Consider the following 17,258-nt stretch of genomic DNA (forward strand, 5'->3'; position numbering starts at 1 on the left):
GATGAGTCCAGCTTGCATAGTGTAGGTGAAGAGACCTGATGGCAATAATGATTTAGAGGGAAAGAAAGGCAAAATTATATTCATTAGTGTACCCATTTATCAAAAATATTTATTTAAAAAGGATGTTTAAGCATACTTGTATACTCAAAACTGCAGTTTTGAGGCCATCTGGAAACTACCAGTGCTCAAAGCACCTTCCTCGTACCGGCTGATTTGTATACTACGACTTTGGTTTGATTTTCTTTCAGAGTATTTTATGGCTTGAAGAGATTATGAAATAATTTATGTAACGTAAACTTCACGTACTCAGACTAGTCTAGGTTTTGTGGATTGTCTAAATCTGTAATGTTTACAGTGCAGAAGTTACTAATTAGGGTGCAGAAAATGGCCAGGGCACCTTAGAGTTTCAGTAGTCCAGAAACACACTCAGAAATATAACTGGTCCACGGAGTATATTTTTGCACAGTTAAATTGATAACCATTATTTAAAGTCCAGTGTTGCTCTTTATATATTGTTAATCAGACCCCTTACTCATATCAGCAGTAGAAATGTATTTAGACTGAGTCTACAAGCATTTATAATTCTTGAAATTTCTCTTCCATCCGTGTTAAGGTAGAATATGTTTGTAATCTCTGTATCATAAAATATTTATTGCTGTCATCACTGAGGAATCAAGTCACCTCAGTGTTACACGCCAATACACTTAACACTCCCACGCGGAATAAAAGCGATGGTTTGTCCAATTCCATAGCTCTGAGACAAGAAATAAGCTGACACTTCATGGCGTGAGAGGTACCTGAATTTAAATTTCCCAGGATTTAAGTTAGTGCCCTCTCCAGTACTTTTCTTCTCTTCCTGTGTATACAGTATACGGAAATGTGTGTGTGCTGTTTATTCTCAAAGGCCGTTTTGGGGGGAGGAGAGCTGAAGGCGAAGATCAGTCTCCTCAAGTTATCGCCGCTGTCCCTGCAGGGAGCAGTCGGAGCAGGAGTCTGAGCTCCGGGTGCTCTCCGGGTTCCTCTCCATATGGCGAAACCGCCTGCCCCTGCCCCTGCGGCTCACGCAAGAAAGCAAGAAACCGTGTTCGGCAGAATAAGACACGCAAACAAGAGAACTGCCGGCGAGAAAGCATTACGTCTAGAACGGAAAAATACATTTTAGGTGTTCGCTGTGGTTTTGTTTCATGTTCCTGGTTTTTGTTTAACGTGATTAGGAGAGAGGAAGGGAACAGACAGCACCAAAGCTGAGATTAGTCATGGGAAGCAAAGCAGCAAGTGAGTCTTGAGAGGTGTTTGGAGGAGGAGAAGGAAGGAAGGCGCCTGAAATTCGTGAAGAAATAAGTTGCTCCAGCAATGTAAAGAGCGTTGTGGGTTGGTGGAGGACGTAAAGGGATTAAGGAGAAGTGTGTAACCTCATCTTGAAGATCTCGTATGTTAAGAAATTATAAGAGTTCTCTTGTGACGTTGGCATGTCAACAGTGTGCAGAAAGGACTCGATTTCATAAGTCAGATATATTATCCTGGACCCATTTCAGTTCTGCGTCCTTACTTTGTCTTGCTGACTTAGTCTCCCAGCCTCACGTGTGCAATGGAGTCTGGATTATTTCCTAACCTATAACGTGGTGCGTTTCTGTGCATTTTCTGTGCATATTTCTGTGCATTTTTACAAGTTCCAGTTTTCTTTTCCAGACGTGGTTAAGTTACTGTGGTGGGTGAAACGTGTTTGTGTTCCTCCGCCGCGCGGAGGGTGCAGCGGTATTACTGCTTGTGCAGTGCTGCGGAGAAGCTGAGTATGGGACTGTTACACAGTTCAATAACTGCGGTGTTGGCAGGGGAGGGAGCTCGGGGAGCTGGTTCAAGAATTTGATTCATTTTGCACATTCAGTTTAAGGGGTTTATAATTATGTACAAACTTTGATCTTGCCACGTACAGGTTGGGGCTAAATTTTTTTTTGAATTGAAGGAGGGTTAATACTTTTTTTTTTCTCTCTGCTGGCAAAGTGATATGGTGGTATATGCATAGCTTTTCCTTGTTTAAAAAAAATCTAATTTTTGTCATGACTGATTTTTAAACTGTGTAAAACTCAGGAATTTTGTGTTGTTTGCTAGTTTATAGAGACATGTAACATGAAATATGTGTCTTTGAAAATACCACTACTAGGTTGTTTTTTTTTACCAGCAGCATCTTGCCCTAATCCTTTGAAACACAGTTTACTGCCTTATCTACTGCCAACATGCCGTGGCAGCTGCTAAGTTAGATACATGCAGCCAGTCCTAACCTTGTTCCTTCCCTCCACATCAACAGGTAAAATTATTTTTAGGGGGAAACGGAGAGGTAAAAGTCCATGTTCTGTAACACATTGATGTTTAAAGTTTCTTGTCAGTTTTAGCATTCTACAAGTTAAATTTCATTTTACTGAATGTATTAAAGTTCCTTGCTTTGCAACCACGTGGCCAACGTTTTGTGTGCTGCAAAGAACTGGAATATAATATTGCATAATACTGAAACACAGTTAAAACCAGAATCGAGGAATAGAAGCAATGCCACAGTTAAGTTCCAGACATGCATCAGCTCGGTACGTCTTGACAAAAGTACACAGTGTATTTAAATAAAACACATCATATTTATACATGATTGCTACAGTAATTCAGCTTTCTTATCTTACTTGACAAATATTTGAGGTATATGCACCAATGTAAAGAATACTAGCGGTTTCGTTTACCTGGTGAAAGATTTTATGTAGCCCTGGAGATTCCTTATGATTGTAAATATTGTCTAATTTATGCTTTGGTTTCTACCACTAAAATTTAATTTACGTTCTAGAAATCAACTGAAAAACAGTCCAGATAGTACCTGCTGGCTCTGCTGAAGTTAGTGCCACTAGATTAGCCTTGCGTCCAGAGTGATCTGGTCTTTTTATATCACCTTCCTGCAAACCGGCGTGATTGTTCGATGCACGGTTTTGTTCTTATGAAATAGCAATGTTATTTTTCCTGGGTAGAACTGTTCTTCATGTACAAGGGATAACCAAAGATTTTAATACAGCGGTTGTCTCTCTAAAAATGTTGTTGTGAACAACTATTTGGCTCTAGAAAGCCCTTTCTAACCATTCTAAAATACTTCCCCTGAACATTAAGAAATTGTGCAGAAAAATGAAACTCTCTGAAATAACTTGCATTTCTACGAATGCACAAGATATCTGTGCGCTTTAGGTAGTTTGGCATCTCTTCTGGGAGAACAAGGCAGATGTCTGCTTCTGAAAAACTTTAGATGCTGAGATGCGTGGAGGGTTTTTGTGCTGGTGCGACTGCCGCCTTTTGGCAGGTGCAGTCTCTTTAAAAACTCGTACAGCTAACAGGAATGTGCAACTTTAAAATGTGGAGGCTAGAAGAGTTATCAAACCACTGTCGATTGATTGCAGGGCTGCAAACCTGTACAGTATCGGATATATGATATTAACCTGCTTCTCTTGTGCTTCCTTTTCTTAGGAGACGTTGATCCAGCAGCAAGCGTCATTTCATTAGGTCCTGTATCTCTGATGTTGTGGATAGTGGAGTCCTCCAGCAATTAAATGAGAGCAGTGGACACATCTCAGCATGTCAGTCTAGAGCGTTCAGAATCGAAACCTGGGACAGGCTGGGGCCGTGGGGCAGAAACAGCCTCCTCTCTTCCCCCCCCTCAAAAAAACCGCACAGAACAAGTGGAAGCTTCCAGGCATGGCCTACCAAAAAAAAAACAAAAAAACAACAAAAAAAAGCATTTTGTTATGGGAACTGTGTGAGGGTTAATCTTCTCATGAGACAAGGAAGTGCACGAATGAGATGGTTAACTTGACCAGTGAGCAGCTAAGTGAAAACAAAGATCAACTCGGAAGGAGGATGGATTACACTGGAAGAGGAGAGGTCTTGACGGCTCAGCACGTGGGAAAACCAAGTTCTGAACTTGATGCAAGCTATGTTCTCTCTTAATCGAGCAGTCTGTTCGAAGGATGTTCATTGGGGGCTCCAAATCTACGGCAGACAAGTGTAGAGCAAACAGTAAAATCTAACAGAAAACCCTGACACATAGGACAACAAAATTATGGCGTTATCAAACATCAGATACTCCTCAGAGAGAAAGTTTTTGGTTAAGGAATAACTTTTCTTCTATAAGACAAGCAAGAAAGAGGGGTTGGGGTGGGGAGGGGTGAAAAACTTAAGAGCCAAGGAGGTAAAATGTCTATTGAGGTTTAAAACAAAATGTGAAGTTGATTTAACACAGGGTGTTGACCCATATTGCTTAGAACAGCCTGACACCAGCCTAAGAACAGGGATATAATTGAGCCCATTGTAAGTATCATTGAAAACCAAAATGTGCCAGTCAGCATGACAGGAGGATGTCAAGGAGTGGATCCAAATGTTTTGTTGATCTTCATGGGTTGATAAGCCTCTGTGTCTATTGAAACAAACAAGTTTTAAAAAAAGAAAAAAAAAAGAAAGATTTAAATAAGTCTGGAAACAAGTAGAATTTCTATTTTTTTTCTAAGTAGAAATGAGGTTTCTTGGTCTGTTTCTGACAATCTGTTATTTATTAGCATAGGTTTTTGTTTGCTTTCAGGTAGAGGTAGTTCATTCAGTTAAGGAGCTCATCTGTATGTTACTAATTCTTTTTTTTTTCTAGCTCTTTTAAAATTCTTTTTACCACTGTTTTTGGTTTCTGCATGTAGGAAGAGAGACTTGTAAAATTGTAACATTTCATACAGAAATGCCGCCCGATCTTCACCAGCTTCAGAAATCTGACCTTTGCCAATGCTGCAATAAAGTGTTGTAATTTAGAACTGGCGTCCGTCTCCTTACGTTCACTGTGCTCCTCCGAAACGCTCTTCTGAAGCGTCTGTGGTACACCCAGGGGCTCCAGCTTGGGCCGCACTTCGTACCCGTAGCATAAAAGGTAGGTGGCATCCTACCAGAGCAGGAGGATTGCTGCCCCCAGAAGCACACTGGCTGGCTTTAAAACAGACTTAGCTACTCGGTAGGAAGTGCAAGATTTTCTTGCTCTTTAGCAGAGAGTTGTGAAACAGCTGAGACCATCTTTTTGTGTAATTTATTAAGCTGTCGTATGCGGATAGGGGCTCTGAAAGAAGTGGCTCCAGCACCGCCCCGGCTGCAAGAGTCAACAGTTTCCACTCGGTGTTGTGCGGGCCAGGGGTGAACTGGATCACCAAACTGACCTGGGCTAAAGGAAGGTTGTGTTGTTGCTGTTGGCTAGATAAATCTTAATCCAGACTAGTTCCCTCTCTGGGCTCATTGCATGGCCATAGCTGTCCTTGTGCCAGCACATGGAAGGGTGCAACGCAGTGGTGGCACCGTGCACGGAGCAGAGCGAGAGGGGGGCGCAACTCCTCTTTTCGCTGCTGCTGATATTTTGATTTAAATAAGCGTAACCAAAATTGCGGCCTCTCAGTGCGTTTGTTTCCCTCGTCTGGCAGTCCTGTATCGAAGATGGCAGCCTTTCACTTTGGCGAGCTATGCTGTTAGCTCAAGCCGTTGCAGTGAATTTTAAAATACTGAAGCTTGCCGGTGACACTTTGTTGAGAAGAACTCAAGGTTTTTATTGGGGGGGGGGGGGGGAAATTACCTCTACTTAAATAAGTTAGTGTTGAGCACGGAGTCAAGGATGCAGAATGGCAGAACGAGGTTGTTAGTGCAACTTTAAATCTGCTCCGTCTCATAGACGTGTCCTGCTAGTACTTACTGATGGAGAAGTTCATAGACCGATTAGCACACGCTTTCATGAGGATCTCCCTGGGCAGCGTGTTTTCCAGCTTCCACCTTGGAGAGTGCCGCTCGGGAAGTTTTTAGAACACTATATTTAGATACATTTCTCCAGATTTCTGCAAAACTTGAATTTCTTTTTGTAAGAAAGCAAGTACTCTAAAAGTGCGCGGTTACCCAAAACCCACCTCTTCAAAGCGGTAACTAATGTCCACAGTTGCACTTTTGCCCGTGCTGGGGGAAGACAAGTCCCACGTCGTGTTTATGGGATGCAAAGTCCCCTGCAAGAAGTAGGGAGACCAAATCTTCATTTCAAGTCTTGTGTATAAACCAGAAACAAGCCTTTGTGGTGCTCTTCATATCATATTTTTTTCCTGTTTCTAATTTGGTGATGCCTGCATTAAATTACAGTTCTAACCAACTTCCCTCAAATATGTATTCTGCAGCAATATGACTATATCCATGGGTAAGATCTAATTTCCACTTTTTCCTGGTGGAAGAATGCCAATTCCTAATAGCAAATTAAGCGTCTAATTGTCATCCGATCTAAAGTGGACTTCCTTTTCTCAACATGCTGCTCAGGCTCAAAGGCATTCAATTTATCCAAATTCAATAACTGCATACAAATAAAATACATGAATTCAATGTTAGCTGTATTTTGTTTGTATCAGTCTAATGCATTAGATGAATTTGGGTTTGGATCTATGAAAATATTTTTACAAAGTTATTTGCTAAGGAGAGTTTGGGGGTAAACTGGAGATGTCTCTGATTTCAGGTTGAAATAAAAAAAACAGTTTAAAACTTTTGAAATTTAATTTTAGAATGATTTTTTTGAAGTTCTGTTGAATAAAAACGTCGGATGTCCAATCATTGCAAGGGAAACAATCGGAGTTGAACAAGTTATTCTCATACAGTGGAAAAATATGTTCATACCCTATTTTTTGTTGCTTCTCTTTTCAGTTTACTGGCCCTACAGCACTGTGTTTCGGTACTACGAGATGCCTTCTGACTTCTTCTGAAGCAGTTTTGCTACCTGCTTTGCCTACAGGTTGTTGCTATAGGGGTTGCACAGCTTCAGGCAATTTTGTCATTAGACTGGTTTGTCTGTCTTTAAAGGACACTTAATTAAAATGGGCCCACAGCATGTTTTTGGTGCAGGGACAGGGGAATACCTATATCTATATTTTCCTTGTTAAATACATAAAATAATTTTATGTATTTATGTATTTTTTCTTGCAATTGATAAAATTGCATCCCATGATTACACCGGTATAATTATGCTCAAGTTGCCATCTACTTTTCTGTAGAAACTTATGCGTACCTTGTGACACCAGAGCTGTGTGAATCAAGGCAAGGGATGAGCTAGTTTTTGCAAAAGCTGATGGCAGTTAGCAAAAATAGTACGAGCAACGTAAAAAGTAAGTTGCTCCAACTGTTGCCTAAAAGGGATCGGAGTCCTTCGAAGATGCTCCTTAGAAAGCAGTGCTTGGGTCTGCTCTGAGGATGCCAGAGGATAGGTGGACTGAATAATTCCTGAACATCTTTCTTAGTAACCGTGTTACTTCTGCTTGGGTTATTGGGTTATTCTGCTCTAGTCGGTAATCGCAGAGAGGAAACCCAGCTCCCTTAATGGTGGATTTGTCTCTTAAACGACGGTTTAACCTGAGCAAGGTGCCTAGGCGTTGAGCATCTCGACTTGTGCTTTCCTGCTGTCTGTGAATGCTGCTGCTCTTCTCCAGGTTCCAGGACATTTCCTGCTCATGGATGGAGCTGTAGCCGATGTCCTCAGCCCCCTTCCCACCACGCGCTGGCCTCCGGGTGCAGCCGGTCACTGAGGTTGTCGCTGCAAATTTGAGCTTTGGCACCATCTGAGGGGGAGAGGGGACATCCCCTGGTGTGGGGGTTTCTCGGGGCGGACGCTCGCCGAAGCGAGTGTGCCCTGGAACGGCGTTCCCGAAAACACGTGCAGGTAGCTAAACGTGGAGCGCTTTCCCATCCAGGAAAGCGTACGCAGGCGAACAAGCAACTGTTGCGTGCCCTTGGTTGTGTAAAGGACTTCGGCACTGTCTTATCTTTCGCTAGGAAGAATTTGGACTCCAAGTCAGGCGCAGGCACCTGAAGTTGAGCCTTGGCTGACGCGCGGCTCGCTGAGCTGGCATGGTGAGTCGTCAAACATCGTGCGACTTGGGGCAGGTCCCTTCCGAAGCCTGCACGGCCTGCGGCGCTGCCTTCGTCCTCGCTGCCCGAACGGGGCCGGGAGGGCTGGGAAGCTCCTAATCTGGGAGTGCAGGTTCACTCAAGAGTGTAAATACTCGTGGGCAACACCTGAACCTCAGCTGGTGGCATCTGCTGCCTTTTTCTACCTGCAATGTTGTAATCTGGTAAAGGGAAAAACGGTTGGTTTGGTTTTTTCTGAATTTTCAGACTTACTAGAGTTTCACTAGCTTCCCAGGCCTTCAAGGAAAGAACTCAGTTCTGCTGTTTGTTATGCAAATAAAAATATTATATACGAGCACCTGTATGCACAGACCCTGGCACATGCGCAGTATGTATATTTATGCGTAATAAGGTTTAGAAAGGCTCTGTATTGTGAAGGTTGCCTCATTTGAGTTTGGGGGGTTCTTTTCTTTAGCAGCTCGCCTTTTCCGTCGGGGCAGAAACTGTATATTGGCAGGGCAAGGGGATGAGCTTTGTGAGGAGTTTCCACTCGAGGCTCCACTCGTTTGCCGATACCGTCTTCTCCGGAGTTTAAATGCGACCGCATTTGACTTCAGCAAGCGCGGTGCCGTTGGAAAACGCTGACTTGCCAGCCCTAGGGAATGAAGCGGCCTGTCTCTTTCCAAAAAGAGACTTTGCAGGCCGGCAGTGCTGCGTTTCCCAGCCCGTCAGCAAGCGCTGATTTGAACGACTGCAGCTGTGGGGGGAGCAATTAATAGTCGGTGCATGTTCAGCCGTGGAGGCCTCGGCGACCGCCAGGGAGAAGCGGCCTTCGGAAGAGCTCTGGTGGTGTCAGCGCTGCGTTGACCTGTGAGGCTGCAGGATTAGCTGCAAATACAGGGTAATTAGCTAACGAGGCATCGCACTTGCGGCAGCTCTGAAGGGGCAGATGAGCAAATCCATTTACCAACCTCCTCATTTATTACCTGCTACTGTCCACAGCGAGCGACGCTGCAGTAGTAAGAGTATATATCCCAGCCAGGCAAGTGGATATTTCTCAGAACAGTAATACCATGAATAAATGCCTATTTTTTTGCCTTTTTTCGAATGTCGTGATTTGTTTTTTCCACCGTGACGTTTTTCCTGTGCTTGCATGCCACTCTGCCCCGCCAGCGATGTTCCTCCGAGATGACACTTCAGTGTCTCCTCCCAGAGCCCCGCTATAAATAGGTTCTTCTCACCCATCGGAGGCGCTTCCAGGCATACTGTGAATAGGAAACTATTTGGGAAGGAATCAAACAAGTGAGTAAATGTCAAAACATTTACTTGTATTGTTTGAGTTATAAACTTTGCTTTTAAGTTTTTATTGTTGGGGTGTGATTGTGACTTTAAAACACTTGGTGTTTATGATCCTTGTCAGAAGAACAAACACTGTTTTGTTAAAAAGACTCCTTCCTTCCTGCTTTCTGTTACCTGAATCCGAGCTGTCAGGCAAATAGAAAATGTTCGTGACGTGTTTTAAGAGGAGGAGATTTTGCTAATGTTTATTCCAAAGAGATGTGTTCTTCAACATTTAACTATTGGGGGGGGGGGCAATATATATATATACAGGGTTATGGGGAGTGTATCTTTCCTGATGGAAACAAGTAATGGGTTGACAACCCAATAGCTTGAAAACTTAGTAGTATTTACCCATTAATTTTACTGCAACACTTTTGGTAGCACCTCAGCGTTAGCTTGGCAAGGCCACCTCTGTTGCGGGCTTATTAGCAGACTTGGCGGCCGTAGGGCTCGCAAGGGGAAGCTGGCGGTGAGGAGACCTCGGGGGCTGGTGGCATGCAGTCCTTGGACTAACCTGGTTTTAGCTGCAATATAACTGTTGGCATTTCTTTTTTTTTTAATTTCTGGAGATCCTGTCATTTTGGTTGTTGCAACCCAATGTCTGTTCCTTGTAATTCTGTCGCTCACCTCCCAGGCACCACCGCAGGGTGTGATGAAGCCTTTGCAGCTAAGTAGACTCTCCCCAGCTTGCTGCACTTCACAAATGCTATGACTTGACTCATGTTAGAAAGCATTAGAAGAGCTGCAGAAGGTCTGTCTGTTTGCTCCCATGTCCTGTTTTCTGAGTGCTGTTAATCTTGCACATTTCCCCTGAAAGCAAAGCCAATTTATAAAGTTGTTACCCCTCCACCTTCTTCAGCTACACCTCATTGCCTCAGTTCTCTGCCCCTATTCCTTGTCCCAAGGTAGCTGTTTCTGGGATCACAGTGTGAACTAGACTGTCCAGGGATCTGATTTGGGGGAAATACCTATATTTTGTTCGGAAGTTGCGTTGCTCAGCTTGTCAGGGCTGCTTGTCAGGAGGCAGGTCAGCGGCAGGAGATGGCTCCTCGGCTGTCCCTGCTCCTGTACCAACATCGGCATCCTGCAGTGATACAGGTGACGAACGTCTCTGCATAGGCACGGCTTGTTTTAGGAGTTTGTGTCTCACTAAACCAGACCACAGGTTGCCCTTGCACACTGCGTGCGCTACATGGATATATGAAGGGATACGATTCCTGCGGAAAAAGGTGATGTGCAGAAAGCTGGCTTTCTGGGAACCATTCAGGGAATGATTTTGTAATGAGTGATGTGTTGCATCCTGCTGTTTCCACTAGAAAAAAGCCCTCTGGTACCTGTGTGGCCTTGAACAGAGGCGAAGTTAGCATCAGTGCTGCTTCTTGACTTTAACAAATGTCTGAGTCTGTGGGCATGGAAATTGGCCAAGATGCCTACACTGTGCATGAGGCCTCTGCGTCCTGCTGCAGCCCGTGGAGATCAGGTCAGTAAAACCTACATTCAAGTGAGCAGCTGATAGGTGTCTCCTTCGGGGTGAGTCCAGTCGCTGCCTGGGTGGTGTGGGCTAGATCTCCCTTGGCTGTAATGGGAGTCTGGTGTCTAGCATGTGTGTAGTCACCTAAATTCAGGTGCCTTAATGTGGAGCTGAGTCCCATAGGTGTCTAACGCTATCAGAGATGTTACCCAAGGCATCCGTATGGGACCAGCAGATATCACACAGGGCTTGGGGGAGACCCTGCCTTTCTCCAGGGGTAGCTAAGGTTTAGGTACAATATGCCAAGGTGGGAGATGGCCCTAAATACGTGTGGGCAAATGAGCTGGGCCCAGCAGGCCCCGTTCCTCAGCCCCTGCGGTGGTGGAGCTGCTGTTCCCCCCAGAAACCTTGTGAGTGACTGTTGCTGCAAGCATCTCTTCAGCTTCTCAGCAGAGGTTGTGAATTTTGTCATTGATCCTGCCTGCCTGATCACCAGGAGAATCTCACTTGCCTCCTGCGAAGCTTTGAGAAGAGGCATTCATTTCTGAACCTGCTGTGTATTTCTCAGGCAGCTCGTGGAATACGTTATCATTAATGCTGAGCTGAAAATGGCAATGATGGACCAAACTGTGGCCACCTTTCCCAAGCCAAAGGATGACCCAAAGAAGCCACTTTCTGAAACCCTTCCCCACCAGTGAGGCCAGGGTGCCACAACTGCTACGTGGGCTTGGCATGGCCACCACTTGCCTTTACTTTCATCCCTTCCAGAGGAAACGGCCACTGGAAGCCCCTCTAGCTGGGAAGGGAAGGCTACGACTGCGGCCTGAGTCTCCTGCGCAGGGAGCAGCTCTTCTGGCTGCAGAGCTGGTGGGTATCCCAGTGCCAGTGTCTGGCCAAGCTGGTTCTCCTCCTTGTCATGCCAGCAGCCAATTTTATCATTATTTATATATAAATACATATACACACATATGTAATAATATATATATGTATGTGATTATATAATTATCGTGTATATATATATATAAGATAATATATATCTATTCCTATTAAGCTAAAGATCAGAAGAGCCTGTTGTTCTCTCCTGGGAAGCAAGACTCATGCATTGGCAAGACAGTCATTTGTAGTCCACCCAAAGCTATGTTTGGCATCTCTATTACATTAATCCAATAAGTGGTTATTAAATTGATATGAGCCACTGGAACTTGCGTCATTGGCATGATGGAAATGACTCCCACGTAACCAAGGAGCAAGAGGGATCTCGGAGAGCTCTGCAATGTCTTTGGCTCTCATCTCCGAGAAACTGCATGTGGTGATGGGACTCAGGCTTCCTCCCCAGCCTAACGGCAGGAAGAGCTCTCCTTCCAGAGGAAGGCCGTGCAGCCAGACTGCCCTGGGAGGATTATTCCATTCCTTGCTGGGAATTCATCTGAGCTGCTCCAGGAAGACACCAGTTTATGGTCCCTCCTGCAACAGCCTTTCTTCTCCAGAGGAAAGATGAGGCATGCAGTAACAGGACTTGGGCAAACTCTCCCTTTCTTTGTAGTGACAGCTGCGAGGCATCACTGCTTGCAGTCAATTATTCAGACTGGTCCTAACAACTCCCATGCCCTATCAAATTATGGGTTTATTATTAGCTGCGGGTTTTGCCTACAGAAAAATTGAACCAGCCTTTGGTTTCACAGCAAGCATCACTACTGTCTGCAGGGTGAGATGCTGCAGAGGAAATTCTCCGCTCTCATGGTGCCTGGTGCGAAGCCCAGAGGTTTATTATAGGACGTACGAGGAAACGCTTTGCTGTGCACACAATACCCATTTCCTGGACTTGAGCGCACTAGAAAACTCATGTCATAAATAAAAATTAAGCCTGATCAGGCAACCTAAATCCATTTAGGAAGGCAGGAAATGTTCCACAGTAATGAAGTTTGTTTGTGTCATGAAATCTTAAGACCCTGTTGATCTCCTGCCCTGGCACTGGCTTGTATATTGGAGATGATAGAAACGTGTTGGGAACTGTTTCACGGTAGAGGTTTATCTATGAAGTCTCCCTCCTGCTGTGACGGCTTGTACGAGTACTCTCTTCGGTGTCGTTCCACTCTGTAAGCACCAGCACAAGGGGTGGCTTATTTACGTTAATCAAAACGTACAAACAACTCGCTGCACACGTGGGTCTAGGCTTCCAGGTTCTTGGTTTTTTTTTCTCCTGGGCTGGCAACTAGTTGTTACGTGAGTGGTACGTGGGGTAGCTGGAGAGGAAGGGTGACGCAGGGTCGGTGCGCACACCTGGGAAGCAGAAGGCCAGCATCATCTCTGCTCCTTTTCTTAACATCGCCGCCTTGGTTCCCCAGCCACGAAATGCAGTGCTCGCCCTTCCTCACGCGGATGGGTAAGCAGGCAGAGAAGAGTGGATAAAAACGGCACGATTCTCCGATGCTTACAATAACAAAAGCCCTAAGCATGGAGAGCTTCAATTAAAACTACAAAAAAAGCCGTCACGGATCTGAACGGGTGTTTGATGGTGAAGTCGACCTTCCAAAACCTCCAAGTTCAGTCTCCTGCCTCTTCAGGAACAGCAGAGATGCTGAGTTGTGTGTGGCAAGCGCAGGTTAAGAGCCTGGCCATGAAGAGCTGCGATAAAACTTGAATAGTGGCTTGAGGGACTTTGGGGCTGCCCATAGCACAGGCAAACTCAAGCTGTCCATCTTACTGGCTTTGGAAATGGGAGCAGCTCCTAATCTGGTGATTAAGCAAATGCACTTCTTACGTTCGAGCCTTCTCAATGTAAGCATTAGTTTGTATCTAGTTATTTTAGTTGGGGGAGGAAACCCCCCCTTTTTTTTTAATGGAAAAAAAAAATCATACGGTGTTTTCCCACCCTGTGAGGAGGCTGTAACAACAGCACTTGTGATACAGAGACCCTTGTTTGCAGAGAAAAATGATGCTCTAATGAAAGCAGTGTTTTGGCAGCCTGCTGCTGCCCCTGGCACCGAGCCTGGCCAGTGCTGCCTTCACTGCGCAGCCCCAAAACTTGCTTCTGGGTGTCAAGTACTGTAAAAAGCCACGTGCTGATGCTCAAAGTCCAGAGTTCCTACGTGCTGCTCTCCCTTCTTCAAACTCTTTCACTTTATCATCACTCCTAAAAAATGTTTCAGGGAGGTCCAGACCCCTGTACAGCAAGGGCAGCCACCCCACCCACAAGCTTTTGGGAACAGCTGGCAGTTTCCGGGGCTCAGTAAAACATTCATTAAAGCCCAGCAGAAGGAACAAAGCCAGTCCCAAACAAAAGCCAAAGCGAAGCTGAACTACCCTTTCCAGCCTGCCAGCTGGTCTCGCTCCTGTTTCTTGCACCTGTTCAGTTTAAGCCTAAAGTTACTGAAGATGCTTCTGGTTTTATTGTGCAGCTTGCAAAGAGCAGGAGGTAATTACATCCCCAAGGAAAAAGCTGCTGAAGGCAGGGATGTAAAGGCTAGCCCTAGTAACTAAAATAATCTTTCTTTCCCCATCCCTTGAGGTAGGAACCCATCTGACCATTTTGTAACTTAGTCTGGGATGCACCAGCTACTTTTCAAGCACAGCATTTCCTAATTTGGGAGGGGTTTGGTTAAAAAGGAAGAGAGAGCCCAGTTCTGAAGGGAAAAAAAGGCCAACCAAAAACAAGCAATGCAAGAGCAGAGGGTGTGTTCCCTCAGAAGGGTTTGGTTCATCCAGCCTCGCGACCCTTCCTATGTCGGGAACAAGGAGATGATGGTATTTATAGCTGGAAGGTGGCTCCATGATAATTGTCTGCCTTTGGCTGGGCTTGTAAATGACCGTAGGACTTGTATAAAAGCAAGACCTTGCGCAGGTGAAGGGGTGCATGCAAGCAGCTTGAGCTTGTGATGGTGGAGTTTGTTCCTGTAAGAAGTTGAGAGGAATCAATATAGTGGCATAGCTGTGTCCAACAGCAGGACAAAAGTACATACAAAACTATGTACATAACAACACCCACGTATGACACAGCTTGGGCCTTCCTTAAACCTTCTTGGCAGTGACCAAGCAGGTGTCCATGACGTGCCCAGAGGATGGCAGGCTTGAACCCCTTTACCGTAGGGACCGGTGCCATGTCCTTCTCTTGCCGAGCTCAGCAACTGTGGAGATGATACCTTCCTGCACCAGGGCCCTTCCTCCCCGCTCTTGCCGTGTTGCAACCCCTCAGCACGGTGGTGAGAGAGCAGCGAAGCCAGTTGATGCTACTGCTGTTAACGCAGCTATATCTATTGCTGTTTGAGCATGCACATAGACTCTTAACTAATATATGAAGCTCAGTGTCTAAGTATTAAAGGTAGACTGGTAGATGGAGCAAAGCCAACTTGCTGTCACATTCTTTGAGCAGAAAGAAAGGTTAAATTTAAAGGTAAATTTAAAGGTAGCATGTAATGGTAAACATATTTAAGTAAACATACTTTGAAGTTACTCCACACAGTCCACACTCACCCCCTCCCCCTGTTTTCCCTTCTTTCAGTGCTGACCTATTAAATTCATCAGCCTATATGGTTAGCATCCAAGTCATCAAAAACAAGTTATTTTCAAGCTGTGGGCACTGTTGTGGCATGCGATACACCTGAAAACCGAAACATAATGGCTTGGCTTTGTAGCTGCCTCTGAAGCAGACTGTGAGCAATCCCGTACAGTCACTGCAGAGCTCATTGCTGTGTTTGATCTGCGATACCCTGGGCTCCTTCTCTGCCAAGAATAATTACGCGCGAGCAGACAGCTAAAGAATGTGTTCTGTAATTTTTACCTGGGTGGGTTCAGTTACAAAATGTTTTGAGCTCACTTCAGAGTGCTGTAAATCACCGTCATTCTGTTTGCGCCTCCAGCAATAAAGAAAACCAGACAGCGTCATTGGGCTGACACGATCATCTACTTTTAGACTCAAGGCCTTCCCAGATGGCACTTATGGACAATGCTTTCAGAAACTGTTTATTGCTGAGGTAAGACACCAAATAAATTTGGACTCTATCACTGTCTAGTGTGTGTGCATGCTCAACAACGGAGGAGTCATCAAAACATGGAAAACTTATTCCCAAAGCCGCAGCCACACTGAAGGATCACCCTAGCTGTCCATCTGTGTGATGTTTTACCCTACAGCAAGCACGAGGCAAGGTAACTTGGTTTAACTTTCCTTCGTTATAGAGTAAGCCCAGTTGAATTATCTTGCACTGGCTACAGGCTGAAGCTACACACAGTTACTATAGCCGAGCTGACATGCCCTAACTTGGACAAGGATCGGAGCCCTGGGGCAGGCTTGGAAAGCTTAAGGACAGTCTGTTAGACACAGCTGATGGTTCAGCGTCCTTTGCTGCAAACAGATTTCTGCTTGGCGAGGAAACAGCTATTGCAAATGAGGATTAATATTTGTTCCAGAGTGATTTCCAGTCTTTTTTTTTTTATGATACACATAATATTTGCACAAATGCTCAAGAGCACCTATATTTAAAATGCAATTAAAAAAATTCATCTTCAAAATAGTGCTTTTGTTTCAAGGGTTTCAGCTGGCCCCTAGTACTGTTTGGGAGCAGGGGAAAGGTTTAACCCAGCCCTACCCTCAAGCCTATTACTTGAGACAAGCTGCACAAAGAACTAGAGGCTCAATCCACAGATGAGTTTAGATGCTTTACTTCCACCGGAGGCATCAGTTACCTTTGGGGATCTGGGCAAAAAGAAGCCAGTGATTCTTGAAGACCTGTTCTTCTGCAGGACTTTTTTTTTTTTTTCCTTTTTTAAATCATAGGTCATTAATTTGGGCCCTAAATTCCCCACGTGAAGGGGGACAACTGCAGGACCAGTTTAACTACCACTGCAGCTATGTAGTATTTCATTAAGGAACCTTTATGTCCATGCTCTAATTGGCAGCAGTAACTACAGTAATGCATGCCAGAGCCAACACTTAGTTATGTGGTCAGAAGGATCTCAGCAATCTTGATGTACAAGCATCCAAATGAAAAGGGAGAAACGCAAGAAAAATGCACAAAAGCTAAATAGCCCTCAGGGGAACTTCCTGTCCTGTGTTATGAGAAAGACTAACATCAGCATGGTCACCCCAGCATGGTCGCACTCGCGCATGATAAAATACAATAACGTTCTTGCAAGCACGGAAACACAAAGAGGACTTGCTATTCTTTCATGTATTAAATATTCCCCTTGGAAAAGTCCTCTCACTGTTGCAAAACACAGGGTGGAGGAGAAGGGGACTTTGCCTGTTTAACACGCGGTTCAGCATGCTACTTCCCTCCTGCAAGGACACGGTGATCGCAGTTCCTGAAGCCCCGCAGGGAGAACACACATCTCATAACAAGAGTGTGACATAACCCTCCTTTTTTCTTCTTCCCCTGGGGCAGGATTGAGCCTTGGCTCACAGATCCACAGTTGCAAAGACAACAGTTATTAAATTGGTATTAACTATTCAAAAAAAAAAAATCACATCTCTCCTCCCTTATCTAAGACAGATGCATGCTACTGGTGATAAAGGATGAAATTTCACTTTCCATCAGCCATA

General features: G+C 44.8%; 1 protein-coding gene across 4 annotated transcripts in view; it reads left to right on the forward strand.

The window, feature by feature from the left end:
- Positions 1-4,822, forward strand: part of UPF2 (UPF2 regulator of nonsense mediated mRNA decay) — a 70,933-nt gene extending 66,111 nt beyond the window's left edge. For 3 of the 4 annotated variants that reach the window (XM_067317247.1, XM_067317240.1, XM_067317267.1), the window contains one exon: positions 3,490-3,578. In XM_067317247.1, the coding sequence (XP_067173348.1) occupies positions 3,490-3,499 (10 nt within the window). In that variant the 3' untranslated portion in view covers positions 3,500-3,578. Of the gene's footprint in view, positions 1-3,489 lie in introns of all 4 variants that reach the window. The other variant, XM_067317261.1, reaches the window with a different exon arrangement.
- The last annotated feature ends 12,436 nt before the right edge of the window (positions 4,823-17,258 follow it).

The sequence above is a fragment of the Apteryx mantelli genome, chromosome 1, assembly GCF_036417845.1.
Source record: "Apteryx mantelli isolate bAptMan1 chromosome 1, bAptMan1.hap1, whole genome shotgun sequence".
NCBI lineage: Eukaryota > Metazoa > Chordata > Aves > Apterygiformes > Apterygidae > Apteryx > Apteryx mantelli.